The 15,315-nt window shown below is 35.8% G+C and overlaps 1 protein-coding gene across 2 annotated transcripts in view; it reads left to right on the top strand.

The window, feature by feature from the left end:
* LOC144969956 (uncharacterized) overlaps nucleotides 1–8,465 on the top strand; it is a 263,401-nt gene extending 254,936 nt beyond the window's left edge. For both annotated transcript variants that reach the window (XM_078909054.1, XM_078909055.1), the window contains exon 2: nucleotides 6,915–8,465. In XM_078909054.1, the coding sequence (XP_078765180.1) occupies nucleotides 6,929–7,492 (564 nt within the window). In that variant the 5' untranslated portion in view covers nucleotides 6,915–6,928 and the 3' untranslated portion in view covers nucleotides 7,493–8,465. The remainder of the gene's footprint in view (nucleotides 1–6,914) is intronic.
* The last annotated feature ends 6,850 nt before the right edge of the window (nucleotides 8,466–15,315 follow it).

Genomic DNA, 15,315 nt, shown 5'->3' with positions numbered 1-15,315 from the left:
AGTAGTATAGTAGTAGTAGTAGTAGTATGTAGTAGTAGTAGTTAGTAGTAGTAGTAGTAGTGTAGTAGTAGTACTAGTATAGTAGTAGTAAGTAGAGTAGTAGTAGTAGTAGTAGTAGTAGTAGTAGTAGTAGTAGTAGTAGTAGTAGTAGTAGTAGTAGTAGTAGTAGTAAATAAAAATGAGCATTTATATAGCGCAATATCCACTTAACGTGCTCAATGCGCTTTACAAGGGGTCCCTGGTCAACAGCAACATTTAACATGTAGGACGAGACATGACGCCTGTTAGGCGATATTACAATTTTTCGGACAAAGACAACGCTGTTAACGGCCAGGTACTCATTTTACAACTGAGTACGGTGAGAGAATGTGAGTAAAGAGTCTTTTCCAAGGAAAAGCGAGGCTCGAACCCTGGACCTTCCGATCCGAAAGCGAGTGTCATACCACTAGACCACATAGCCGCACCTAGTAGTAGTAGTAGTAGTAGTAGTAGTAGTAGTAGTAGTAGTGTAGAGTAGTATAGTAGTAGTAGTAGTAGTAGTAATAATAATAATAGTAGTAGTATTTATAGTAGTAGTAGGAGTAGTAATAGTAGTAGTAGAAAGTATAGTAGTAGTAGTAGTAGTAGTAGTAGAGTAGTAAGTAGTTATAGTAGTAATAGTAGTGAGTAGTAGTGAATATAGTAGAAGAGTAGTAGTAATAGTAGTAGTATAAGTAGAGTAGTAGTAGTAGTAGTAGTAGTAGTAGTAGTAGTAGTAGTAGTAGTAGTAGTAGTAAGTAGTAGTAGTAGTAGTAGTAGAGAGAAGAAGAGAGAAGAATGAAGAAGTAAGAAGAAGTAGAGAAGAAGAAGAAGTAGAAGTAGTAGAGAAGAAGAGTAGAAGAGAAGAAGAAGAAGAAGAAGTAGAAGAAGAGATAGAAGAGAGAGGAGAAGAAAGAGATGAAGAAGAAGAAGAAGAAGAAGAAGAAGAAGAAGAAGAAGAAGAAGAAGAAGAAGAAGAAGAGAAGAAGAGAAGAAGAAGAAAGAAGAAGAAGAAGAAGAAGAAGAAGAAGAAAAGAAGAAGAAGAAGAAGAAGAGAGAAGAAGAAGAAGAAGAAGAAGAAGAAGAAGAAGAAGAAGAAGAAGAAGAAGAAGAAGAGAAGAAGAAGAAGAAGAAGATAGAAGATGATGAGAGAAGAAGAAGAGAAGAAGGAAGAAGAAAGAAGAAGAAGAAGAAGAAGAAGAAGAAGAAGAAGAAGAAGAAAGAAGAAGAAGAGAGAAGAAGAAGAAGAAGAAGAAGAAGAAGAAGAAGAAGAAGAAGAAGAAGAAGAAGAGAAGAAGAAGAAGAAGAAGAAGAAGAAGAAGAAGAGAAGAAGAAGAAGAAGAAGAAGAAGAAAGAAGAAGAAGAAAAAGAAGAAGAAGAAGAAGAAGAAGAAGAAGAAGAAGAAGAAGAAGAAGAAGAAGAAGAAGAAGAAGAAGAAGAATACATACAATTGATATCACTGCACAAGGGTAAAAAGCAATAGATTGAGATAGAAGGCTGGGCATCGTGGCTCAATGGTACGGTCTTTGCTTCCTACCCGAAAGGTACCGAGTTCAATCACCCGCCGCTGCGTTGTGTGGCCTTGAGCAAGTCACCTCGCCCTAGCTCTCTATGCGGCGCTGCTCTGCGGCTGACGCCTGGGTTATTCTAGTCTTCCCTTGGAATAGACCCTAAAGATAAATTTCCCCTTGGGGATGAATCCCTTGGGGATGAATAAAGGGAATTTTATTTATTTATTTTTAAAATTGACGTCACTCAGCTCTTTGTTATTGTTATTGTTTCATTTTAATGATTCATGTTTTCACTAAATTCTATCAATCGGCCTATAAACGTTTAATGTAAACACGTCGCTTTGTGTATTGGAACGTTATATCTGGCTAGCGCACGTTGTGACTATTCTACTTAAAAGCGTAGAATCATTAACCGACACATTATGGGAGCCTATCCTTTATATAATAAATTATTTACTTTGTTTAAGCCTACTTGCACATATTTGCCCCATATTTAAGACTGTTGCAATGAACACTATTTCGGGTTGTTTTGATAGTATTTCATTACAACAACGACCACAAAACTATTTGGGTTATTAGACCTGCAAATGATAACACGTCGGTTAAGCCTTTCACTAGCTGCTTTCTATTTGACTGTGACTGTGACCAGCCATTATATCTAACCATTTTTACACAGGGGTGAGAAACAGCTATGATGATGGAGTACCATCGCTGTTGAGCGTCCCTGGATAAATAGGTGATTTGCCATCAGATCCAGATAAATAAATGGAGAACTTTGTGATTTAATAGAAATTACACAGATCTCATCGTGACATTTACCTCCACCCTCCGATCCGAAGGCGAGTGTCATACCACAAGACCACATAGACGCACAAATAGACTTAAGGCAGATCAGATAATGCGATATCCCAGGTTTTACAGTTTTTGCCAAGATGAAGGTCAATTTTCAGCAAAGAGCTAATGATATATAATTCCAAAATTCACCATCAACAAAGACAAGATCGGTTCTCTTACAACACTGAATTGAGAAATCTTCATAAGTATCTTGCCCCCATTAAGAAGCGCATCGTCACAAGTAGAAAACCTGCTCCATGGATGAACAGCGATATTAAAAAAGCAAAAGCCGAGCGCCGTCGTGCTGAAAGAAAATGGCGAAAATCACTCCTGATAGTCGACTAAGAAATTTATCACAATCACAACAAATCCGTAAACTATAAGAACAAAGAAGCAAAGTCGTCTTATTAGAACACTGACCAACGACTGTTGCACTTCAAATGCGTTATTCTCCATCACCCACTCATTGACAAGAACCTCCACTACTAACTCTAAATCCACATATCCTACGTCGGTTCCAGCGGAGAATATTCCTGAACTCTTCGAAAATTTCTTTCGGGAAAAGGTAGCGGTCAATTAGAACAAAAACTAGATAATAATTCATACGCAACACCCGACTTCAAGACCATCTAAGGCGATATCTTGTTTTCTTCCTTCACTCCTGTTACAGAGGATGACGTCAAAGAAATAATCAAATAGTCACATCCAAAGACATGCCTTCTTGGCCCAAAACCAACATCGTCACTCATTTCTGATATGCTTTTACCCTGTATTACTTCAATCACAAATAAATCATATATATTTATGAATGTTGGTGGGTACTCGTAGGTACGAAAGTGCTCGATTATATATATATATATATAATATATATATATATATATATATATATATTATATATATATATACTTACGCCAATATTATTTACTAAAATGAGTAACTTATTCTCACGAAGACATTTGAATTGATGAATTACAAAACAAACAAAAGAAAGAAACAAACAAGGGTTCCGTTTTACAGTGGAAATTGTCAGTCTGAACCTAAAGTCAAAACTGGAATAAAATAAATTTCCTTTATTCATTCATGATCTATTCCAAGGGAAGACTGGAATAACCAGGGCATCAGCAGCAGTGCAGCGCCACAAAGTGAGCTAAGACGAGGTGACGTGCTCAAGGCTACACAGCGCGACATGTAGTCGAACTCGGTACCTTTCGGGTACGAAGCCAAGCACTTACCGCTGAGCCACTCTGTCCCATAAGCTGTCATCAAAGAGGCACCTGATATATCCAATGGATAAAGCTTTCAATCGATTCGTTTGAGTTTGAGCTCCATTTGGAAGTCGTTAACTGTTCAACGAACCCTTTCCATGCTGGTGTTGATGTGACGTCAACACCACAGCAGATCCTACAGTGGTCATGAAGAGGGATGGAATAGCTATGATGATTCAGTCCCATTGTTATTCTGTCGCTTTTAGTGAAAACGTTGTTTGTAACTCACAACACGGTATTCAAGGTATTCTGGCTTCAAGGTCATCCGTTTGCTGCACAGTTCATGAACAATTTCCATTTGTCACGTGGTCATTAGGCTCTCTAAAGGGCAGAGAATAATGAATAGGTTACATACTGAATCAAAAGGTGACATAACTTAGAAGGATGTATCGGCAGATTCTTAGGATTACATGTCGAAAACGAGCGAGGATGGATAAGCTGGATTGACGACCAGCATATATTTACACTAGAAAATATAATTCTATCACTCTCAAATCTGAAACTTTGCGAAGTCCCAGGTTTGAGAGGGATTTTTTTTGTTGTTGCCAAGATGAGGATCGATCGATATTTGAAGGACGATTTTTCTGGCCAAATTTTAACATATGGGTTTATCCAGAGTACGGCAGCTATATCATCAATGCATCTTGCTCCACTAAATATTATTATGTGCTAATTAATACTATGCGTTTAGATAAAATACTCACAACATCCACCCGCCAAATAAAACAACCAATACACAATCTGATTACTTGAATTAAGTGAGAACTAATCAGTCAAATGTGTTATGGTCTAAGAAAGATAATTGTTCTATTTTTCATTTCATCCCCTAACGTAATATAGAGTTGTCCTCATGTATTGTCACGTGCCTACACCAAGGGACCGTGATGGATTGATTTGTGAGTTCAGTCCCTGTTCGTGTCGTGTAAGGAAAGGTTGGGTGAGGACGTGGAGATGACCGGTTGTTCCATGTAGTTTGAAAATGTATCCATGTATTGAATTGTTTGTACTGGCTGGGGTTCCTGTTCTCCCATAGTGGGCAGGGAGGCACTTACTAAATGTCTTCTACCCCCTTATAGCTGTTTTTCAACATGCTTTCTGTCTGTCTTGAGATGAGATGACTTGGTTTTGTCCTGGCCTTAGCCGGATACCCTGGCTGGAAGAGAAACAGTCAAATTTATAGTTAGAGTTTTGGGAGATGATATATTTTTTTCTTGTAAATCATCTTTCTGTTATGCATGTATTGTTTTTGTTTTACATACGATTTGTAAACATTTGAGTGTGTTCCTCTTAGTGTGGACCTGTGCTTGTGTTAAGATGAGACTTTTAGGTGATCTCAAACAAAGTACTTTGATATTGTGCTCTTGGAATCTACATCTGTTTCAGTTTGAACCAATTCCCCATTGTATTACCATTTCTTACGTGCTTTAATTGTAATTCTAGAACTTTTTACTATTCCATTTTCTTCCTTTCTACTGGCGCTGATATGACCTTAATGTGTTGCAAGCGCCGTAAAACCCATAAAAACAAACAAACAATAAGTGTTTGTAAGTATGTCATCCGGTAGTGTCGGATGGTTTTGTAACAAAATGATTAATTGTTAATATACCTTTTGTATTATTTCTTTAGCTCTGTTCATTGAACTAACGGGTGGACTTCCGTAGTTTCACAGCACTTTCATTATATTACTTAATATTTTAGCCTTGATGAACGTTCAATCAGTTGCAATGACCTGTAAATATTACTATTTTATATAGATAATTGTCATTTTTATAAGTGGTGTGATTTTTCTATTTCCAAAAACAATTTGCTGAGTTCGTTGTCGTTTAGGAATCCGGCCGACGTCATTATTATTTACTGTGTATCCCGAACAGTTTCGATATTGAAAGTGATAGCAAACGTTATGTTTCATTAGGTTATAGTATCTTTAGTTAGGGTTGATGGGGTTTTGTGGGATCTCACCCCTAAAATATAAAGGGGGAGGGGCTTTTGGGGTTCTCCCCCAGATAATAGCAAAATGATATCCCCTTTTTAGGCGCACTGTGGAACTACGGAAGTTCTTCCTAATTATGGTTTCACGTCACCGACTCACATATTGTTCCAAAATGTGTGTCTTCTATATTATTATTATTATTATTATTATTATTATTATTATTATTATTATTATTATTATTATTATTATTATTATTATTATTATTATTATTATTATTATTGTTATTATTATTATTATTATTATTATTATTATTATTATTATTATTATTATTATTATTATTATTATTATTATTATTATTATTATTATTATTATTATTATTATCATTATTATTATTATTATTATTATTACTATTATCATTACTATTATTTCAAGGAGTATCAGATATTAGTCAGAATTGCATCCAAAATTAATGAGAATAGACTGAAACTAAATGATGATAAGACGGGTGGTGTATGTGGGGAACAGGAAGTGGAAAAGTGGAACAGATGTGAAGCTGGGGGAACACTTCCATTCAAATTGTTGACAAAGAGAAAATCCTCGGCACATTCTTAGACCCTAGACTGTCAATGGAATTTCAGGTTAATAATCTGGTTAGCCTGTTTCCATTAGAGACGGTTCATATCTGAGGATGTGACCAAACACTTGGTGTGTCCCTCGTTCTATCGAAATTGGATCATTGTAATGCTCTGTTGTTGGAAGTTTCGCAATAATATAATCTGAGACGTCTTCAGATTGTCCAGAACAGCGCTGCCAGACTAGTATTCATGAAGCGTAGGTGTTATTCTGTCAGGTCTCTGCTCTATGACCTGCAATGGCTGCATGTTCAGAAAAGGATTAAATTCAAATCTGTATTTTAGTGTATCGTCATCTTGAAAGTACTGCCCTTTCCTACCTTTAGGAACTATTTGAAAGATGTTCAAAACTCCTCCTGGAAAAAAAAAGAAACACCGTCCTCCTCCCATAGTCCCAGGTTCACTCCCCACTCGTGTACACTTCCCTAGGTCCCTGGGTCACTCACTGCTGCTTCACATAACTTTGTCGGGTTGCGTCGGGTTTAGGCGGATTTCGTAAAAAAGAAACACCGAGCCGAAACTGCAATATGGGATTTATATATTGTCACAAATTGTGGATTTAAGCTAGACAGATAGAATTTGTAGATTTTAAAATTTACATTCAATTTAAAGGCGAAAGAATTTTGAATGGAACCAATAATCTCAGTTATACCAGAAACCTTACGAAAATTAAATCAGTTAGGAAGGATCCTTTACGGTAAAATTTATATTTTCTCTCTTTCAGCCAATCGACAATACATGGAAGTTTCAAATATTAGCTCTACAGTGATTTCAACCATTGTTACCAACACGAGCGTCAACGATATTGATATATCAACTGTATCAACCAACGAAATCATTTTGTGTAATGACCCACTTGAACCTCAAATCTACACATCAATTATAATGGCATTGCTTTTGTATGGAAACAGTCTCATCTCGTTGTGTGGATTTGTGGCCAATGTCATCAATATCATCGCTTTTTCTCGTATTGGAATTCTTTCTGACAGTAGCACCGTCAGCTTGATGGCAATGTCTGTATCAGATTTAATTATCTGTTTTCTGGGATTGTGGTCAAGTATTTGGACGGTTATAGAATTATTCTTCTACAACCCCTACCGTGTGGTAGATGCTTATGAGATGGGGAATATTGTCTATAGTCAAGTTCTAATCTTCACTGGCGTCACCTGCTGTATGACAGCCTATATCGCGCTGGAGAGATTTGTAGCGATAGTATTCCCGTTTAAGGTCAAGAACATTTTCACGGCCAAGAAAACCTTAGTTGTCGTGTGTATATTTTTTTGTCGTGACTATTGGGATTAATAATGAGCTATACACGTGGGAATATTTTAAGGTGGTAAAAAATCCAGCAAATAATAAATCTCTCCTGACGCTTCATGACGCACCATACGCGTTTACGAATGAGTTTCACTATCAAGTGTTGATTTTCAGAGGAATTAGGATTGTTCTTCAATTAATTACATTTAGTATAGTTCTGATGTGTACTACCAAGATGCTGTGGACATTATCCAACAGGAGATTCAAAAAAGGAAGATTATCATCAAAACAAGTTACTCCTGCTCCCTTAACTGATAAGGGGCACCAGCACGACTATCAAATCTACAACTGTCACCACCGATACACCGATAAAGTCAACCATTTCCAGTAAGCCAATGACGGTGAATAAGGTGACAGCTATCCGTGAAAAGACAGAGATTAATGTCGACAAGGACAAAAGAAATCTGACTATGATGTCAACAGTTTCTGTCGTGTTTATTGTGTGTAATTTACCTGATGTTGTCAATACAGTCACTTTTTACATAATATTGAATGATGAATGCTACAGTATGCACGCTAATATTAATAAGGCAATCGCTTCTTTATTGGGGACAATCAATTCAAGTTGTAACATCATCATCTATTACAAAATGGGTTCCAAGTACAGACAAAACTTGTTATCATTGTTCGGCAAAAGATAAAACAAACAACAAATAAAAAAATTCAACACACAAAAGAAAAACAACATAATAAAGTCACTCTTAAAGGTGCCGGTCACATGTATGTCATAATCCTTCAACAGCCCAGGTTAGAACAAAATGTCATCATTATAAGGTTGCCATCTCTATAATTGACTAAAGCTTCTTTGTTTTAAGTGATTTAATATGTTGGGGATATTTAGATTTTGTATAGTCTAAGACATAATTTTTACAATTTCTCATCTCCTAACATAGAGTTGTCCTCATCTATGGTCACGAGCCTACACCCTGGGACCTTGATTAAATGATCTGTTAGTTCAGTCCCTGTTTTAGTTTGAGTCTGCTGAGTGTGAGGTTATGTTTGTGAAGTTGGAGATGACCAGTTGGTTCTCGTAATAAAATGTACTGTGTTCTGGCAAGCATGATCTGAGAACAGGCGCTGATCGATGTGGTCTCGTGGCATGACACTCGCTTACGGATCGGAAGGTCCTGGGTGCGATCCTCGCTCTGCGCATAGTTGATTCCTTGTAAAAGACTCTTCACTCGCTTTCTTTTATGTGTAAAATGAGTACCTGGCCTTAGCAGCGTTTTCAGTGTCCGAAAAAGTTGTAACACCGTCAAATAAGTGTCATTTCACGTCCTAGATGCCAAGTGTTGCTGTTGGCCAAAGACCCATTGAAAAGCGCTCTGAGCATGTTACGTGGATATTGCGCTATACAAAAGCTATATTTTTTGTTTGTTTGAATGTTTGTTAGTATGTCGTCAGGAATTGTAAGCATTGGTTTGTAATGAATGTTTAATTGTTAGATCAATTTTATATTTTTCCTTTAGATCAGTTTGTTACCAAGCCATCTTATCGACTCACGTATTCCTAGATGAGATGTGAGCACAATTACTGAAGTTGTCCCATGTAGATGACTTCTCGTCTGTCTATCTCTTTTCTCTTCTTCTCTCTATCTTGGCTCATATTTCAACATTTTGAGTCTTGAGAATTTTAACTGTGGGTCTTTCTATCCATGTTACGGGTCGCATTTGTCTGCCAGCTTTTGACAAAGCCGTTATATTGCACCTCTCTGCCACAAGCCGTAACAAACTGGCTATATAAAACCAATAACAAAGAGCTGGATGACGTCAACGTCGTTCCTTCTATATTTAGTTCGACTTCTTAAAAATAATTTGTAAGCCTAACTATGAATCAACCACAGGGCAGGAGTATCCATTGTGTTAAAAATTCAGTGTATTCATGTGTGATTCCCTTTTATTTGACGTGATTCCCATTTATTTGGCGTGATCCCCATTTATTTGATCTGATCCCCATTTGTTTAACCCGATCCTCATTTATTTGACGTGATTCCCATTTATTTGACGTGGTCCTCATTTATTTGGCGCATTCCCCATTTATTTGACGTGATCCCCATTTACTTGACCTGGTCCCCATTTATTTCACGTGATTGCCATTTATTTGACGTGATCCCCATTTATTTGACGTGGTCCCCATTTATTTCACGTGATTGCCATTTATTTGACGTGATCCCCATTTATTTGACGTGATCTCCATTTATTTACGTGATCTCCATTTATTTGACGTGATCCCCATTTATTTGGATTTGACGTGATCCCCATTTATTTGACGTGATCCCCATTTATTTGACGTGATCCCCATTTATTTGGATTTGACGTGATCCCCATTTATTTGACGTGATCCCCAGTTATTTGGATTTGACGTGATCCCCATTTATTTGACGTGATCCCCATTTATTTGGATTTGACGTGATCCCCATTTATTTGACGTGATCCCCATTTATTTGACATGATCCCCATTTATTTGGATTTGACGTGATCCCCATTTATTTGGATTTGACGTGATCCCCATTTATTTGGATTTGACGTGATCCCCATTTATTTGGATTTGACGTGATCCCCATTTATTTGGATTTGACGTGATCCCCATTTATTTGGAAATTACTGGCTGAAAGATTTACTCCCTATAAAATGCCAGTTTGGATTGACTTGGTACCAGATCTTATTGTTTCACCAATAGCGAAGTATCAGTGACTACTAAATTAAGATCCCCGGTGCAACGCTTTTGGTAAAATTAATTAAAGAAGAAACATCACGTGACCTCAAATAATCCCGCGGTTTTAAAAAAATGGTTGAAGGAGAAGGGTCATCAGTTGAAATAGATTTTCTTGGATAAGCTGATGAATCTGATGTGGCAGGTTACTGTAGAACGACCTTAAGTCTCAATGGAAAACTAGCTTATGGCAACCGCGAGTTGTTTATTTTCAAACCACTTGTTAGGCCATCTTGTGTTGACAACCCTTCTTGGTCGTCCAATGAGAAGTATTCACAATGATATAGATAGAACGAAGATGACGTCACTCAGGTTTTTGTTATTGTTTTTTGCCATCCGCGTTTATGAGTAATGCCCACTGAACTGTATTAACCCGACTATAAACGTTCATGGATTCACAGTTTTATGTGTTGGTCCGTTATACTTCTGGATGGCAATGTTATGAGCTTCTTAGCCAAGCGCATACTATCTATATGTCACAGTAAAGATTATTCACATTTATTTTATTAAAGTTTTATTTTTGTAAGAACTGAATTCATCTCACTCCAGTTATAGTTCGGTAGGCTTAGAAAAACGTTACCTTCTAATATTAGATCATCTTTCCTTTAATAGCCTTCCCGAGAACTAATTTCAAATTAGTGAATACTTTTCGTTCTACCTTCTGTCACGTAACCACTTATTATAAAAGCTGACCGATCTAATATTCTTCACTCACTTCTCTCTATAATTTTTGCCCGGACGGCCAGCCACTCCATCCCTTACATTATATATATATATATATATATATATATATATATATATATATATATATATATATATATATATATATATATATATATATATATATCACAATCTAGTATATTAGCGTTATTGCGAATAATTGTACACAAACTAACGACGAGTCACACACATTGGTGATAAACTTATCGAAGTAACATAGTTTAGAGTACACGCGATTGACACATTGTTATCGACATCAGTCATAATAACTCAGCATTGTATTGACACATTGCTTTATAAGATATAACGATAAAAGGCATCAAATTCAACATACATAATAAGTTGAAATAAGAGAGAGAGAGAGAGAGATTTCTAAAAATAGAACAGTTCATTCCAGTAAGTGTAAATAAATAAAACAGTCAGTAACAGTATCCTGTCAATATAATATATATAAAATATCGTAACTAATTTATTGCAACATGGAAGCATATAAAAGATACTTAAGTCTCGCAAAGGACATGGAATTGGATTCAGTAGTCTGATGTCACGCAGCCTGGCAAAGGCGGCCATCTTGGTTCTAAACAAAGAAAATCATTACTTTTTATTCTTCATGCTGGCTAGAACTTTTCATTCCCTTTTCATATGCCTTTTGATCAGAATGTGTAAAAGTCAAAACATGATCAAATTTATGTGTTTTTTCCCTCTGGAAACGTTTTTATGCTCGCCGGAGAAATATTTCATACGGGCGTCCGCCATTGTTCCGATAGTTTAGAGCCAGTGTTACTGAGTTACCATGCGTCATGAGGAAGGAAGTGACGTTACGACTATTGAATCCTATTACCCCAGGAAAGAATATTTTCATGGTGCGAAGAAAAAATAAAAGAAGAAAATGAAGAAAGATTAGGTAGAGAAGAAAAAGAACACGAAGAAAGAAAAAGCAGAGAAGAACGAGGAGAAAGAGCCCAAGAAAGGGAACTAAAAAGACAGATAGCTTTAGCAGAAGAAGAAACCAAAAGGGCCCAAATGCTGCTGGAAATTGAAAAAACAAAAACCGGCCATGAGAGAAAACTCGTCCTTCAAATATCAATCGATTTAAACGACTCTCATCTTGCAAAAGACTCTCAAACCTGGGACCTCGCGAGGTCTTCCTTAAAGTCCTAGGCTTGAGGTTTTTTGGGGTTTTTTTGGGTTTTTTTGGGGTTTTGGGGGGGTTTTTTGGGGGTTTTTTGGGGGGTTTTTTTGAGTTTTTTTTTTCCAAAAAGAGGATCAATCAAACCGATTAATATCTGAAGGACAAGTTTTCTATTTTGTATTTGTGTGCGGTTGATCTGGCGGGTCAAACTAGTGAGCATTTTACTTAAACGCATACCATCAAATAGAATAATAAATGTTACAGTTTTGTGTGTTGATCAGATTGAGAAAGACGAATTATTCTGCCGAGCTTCCATGGTCAAAGGGAAATAATCCATGAAAAACAAACATTCGATTTAGGTGGAATTCAGGCCAGAACTTTTCAACCCACCATAGTAAGATTTTAAATCGTTCCCCAGAGATAAAAATACACACTACAGCGATGTCCTTTTGATGAAACACGTTTTTTTTGTGTGGACCAAACGGTCAGGACACATCGTGTTTAAGCCTTGGTAAACAATGAGAAATGGATAAAATTGTGAGGTAAAAATTTCAAATGTCCATAAAAAAACGAACGTTTTGGTTGCAAACCTTTACAAGCAGTTCAGTAATATAATTCACAAGTAATTTATCTGTTCCGTGCCTTAGAACGTCCATTCATTTCGTAATTTACTCTTTCTGACACACAATAAAAAAATGACACTAATTTGTCAAGCGTAACTCCTGGGTGAATTCTTTCTAAAACTGAAGGCCGGTATTATCATGAGTTATTTCCCTTGATAAGATGCATTATTTTAACAACCTGATGTTCGCTTTATTTTTGGTTTGTCTTATTCGTTTCTTGTTTTGTTTTGCTTTGTTTCTTTTCTTTTTTTTTTTGTTTGTTTGTTGTTATTTATTTTGTTTAATTTTTTTTTTTGGGAGGGGGGGGGGGGGGGGGGGGGGGGGGGGGGGGGTTATTGTTTGATTTTATTTTTTTTTTTGGATTTTTTTTTTCTTTGGTGGTGGTTTTACGATGCTTGCAACACATTTAGGTTATGTCAACGCCTACGTTTGTTTTTATTTTTGTTTTTAAGGGTTTTACGATGCTTGCAACACATTTAGGTTATATTAGCGCCTGTAACACGAATCAGAGAATCTATGTTTGTTTTTATTTTTGTTTTTAAGGGTTTTACGATGCTTGCAACACATTTAGGTTATATTAGCGCCTGTAACACGAATCGGAGAATCTATGTTTGTTTTTATTTTTGTTTTTATGGGTTTTACGGTGCTTGCAACACATTTAGGTTATATTAGTGCCTGTAAAACGAATCAGATAATCTATGTTTGTTTTTATTTTTGTTTTTATGGGTTTTACGGTGCTTGCAACACATTTAGGTTATATTAGTGCCTGTAAAACGAATCAGATAATCTATGTTTGTTTTTATTTTTGTTTTTATGGGTTTTACGGCGCTTGCAACACATTTAGGTTATATCAACGCCAGTAAAACGAATCAGAGAATCTATGTTTTTTTTTGTTTTGTTTTTATGGGTTTTACGGTACTTGCAACACATTTAGGTTATATTAGCGCCTGTAAAACGAATCGGAGAATCTATGTTTGTTTTTAAGGGTTTTACGGCGCTTGCAACACATTTAGGTTATATTAGCGCCTGTAAAACGAATCAGATAATCTATGTTTGTTTTTAAGGGTTTTACGGCGCTTGCAACACATTTAGGTTATATCAACGCCAGTAAAACGAATCAAAGAATCTATGTTTGTTATTTTTGTTTTGTTTTTTTAAGGGTTTTACGGTGCTTGCAACACATTTAGGTTATATTAGCGCCTGTAAAACGAATCAGAGAATCTATGTTTGTTTTTATGGGTTTTACGGCGCTTGCAACACATTTAGGTTATAATAGCGCCTGTAAAACGAATCAGAGAATCTGTGTTTCTTTTTATTTTTGTTTTTATGGGTTTTACGGTGATTGCAACACATTTAGGTTATATTAGCGCCAGCTTTGGGAGGTCAGGATCCCCACCCAGTCAGAGAATCTACCAAAGAGTCCCAGTCCGATGATTAGGAGGCGATAGGCAATAAGTCAAGTAAGTTAAGTCAAACCATAATATTGGAGTAAATTTTACATCTTTATTGAAACAGAATTATACAAATTATTCGTATATCAATATGAAGATATTATTTCTTTATGAAATTAACATGCCGGATGTCCTAAAACTAATATTTATCAATTATTCGGGGATTTAAATGTGCATCTGATAACGGAACATTGAGTGATATTACGGTCCACATAATTTATTTTTAAATATAAGAAATAAATAATTAAAGCCAATTGAAATAAATCTTTATCAAATGAATCATTTTAGACAAATCCTTATCAAATGAATCATTTTAGACAAATCCTTATCGAATGAATCATTTTAGACAAATTCTTATCAAATGAATCATTTTAGACAAATCCTTATCAAATGAATCATTTTAGACAAATCCTTATCAAATGAATCATTTTAGACAAATCCTTATCAAATGAATCATTTTAGACAAATCCTTATCGAATGAATCATTTTAGACAAATTCTTATCAAATGAATCATTTTAGACAACGTGGTTTTGTTTTGTTTTGTTTTGCTTTATTTTGATCGACACTGGATGAGCGACTTGTTGGTATTTCAAATAGCCTCCGTATACTTTATCTCTTCATTTATTCTTTTTTTTAAAAAATGATCCCCCATTATGATAAATAACAGTTTATAGAACACAATAAGGTATTATAAATATTACTCATTTTTATCCAGTAAATAAACAATGTTATATTATAGTAGTATTTCAGTTAGCTAAAGATACTCTCTCTCTCTCTCTCTCTCTCTCTCTCTCTCTCTCTCTCTCTTTCTCTCTCTCTCTCTTTTTTTTTCTCTCTCTCTTTTTTTTCTCTCTCTCTCCCTTTTCCCCCTCTTTCTTACTTTTTCTCTCTTACTCTCTGTCACTCATTAACTCTTACACAAACCTTTACATATTTCACTCCATAATATACAACTTTCTACATAACAACACAAATACAAAAACACATAAAAATATATTAAGTACCAATTGCCTGGACTTGACCATTTTCATAGCACCTTGTAAATCAGTGAGTTATTCCCCTTTCCTGCAATGTGTTCACCAAGCAACTGAAGTTTTTATGTTGTCAAATGAATGAAAAATATCCTTCAGTACTTCAGAAAAGAGTTACGACAATGGGATAATAAGGAA

The sequence above is a fragment of the Berghia stephanieae genome, chromosome 4, assembly GCF_034508935.2.
Source record: "Berghia stephanieae isolate SIO BIC M18660-M18661 chromosome 4, UCSD_Bste_1.3, whole genome shotgun sequence".
Taxonomy (NCBI): Eukaryota; Metazoa; Mollusca; class Gastropoda; order Nudibranchia; family Aeolidiidae; genus Berghia; species Berghia stephanieae.
Note: the sequence above shows the minus strand (reverse complement) of the source record. Positions and strands in the feature narration are given on the sequence as shown.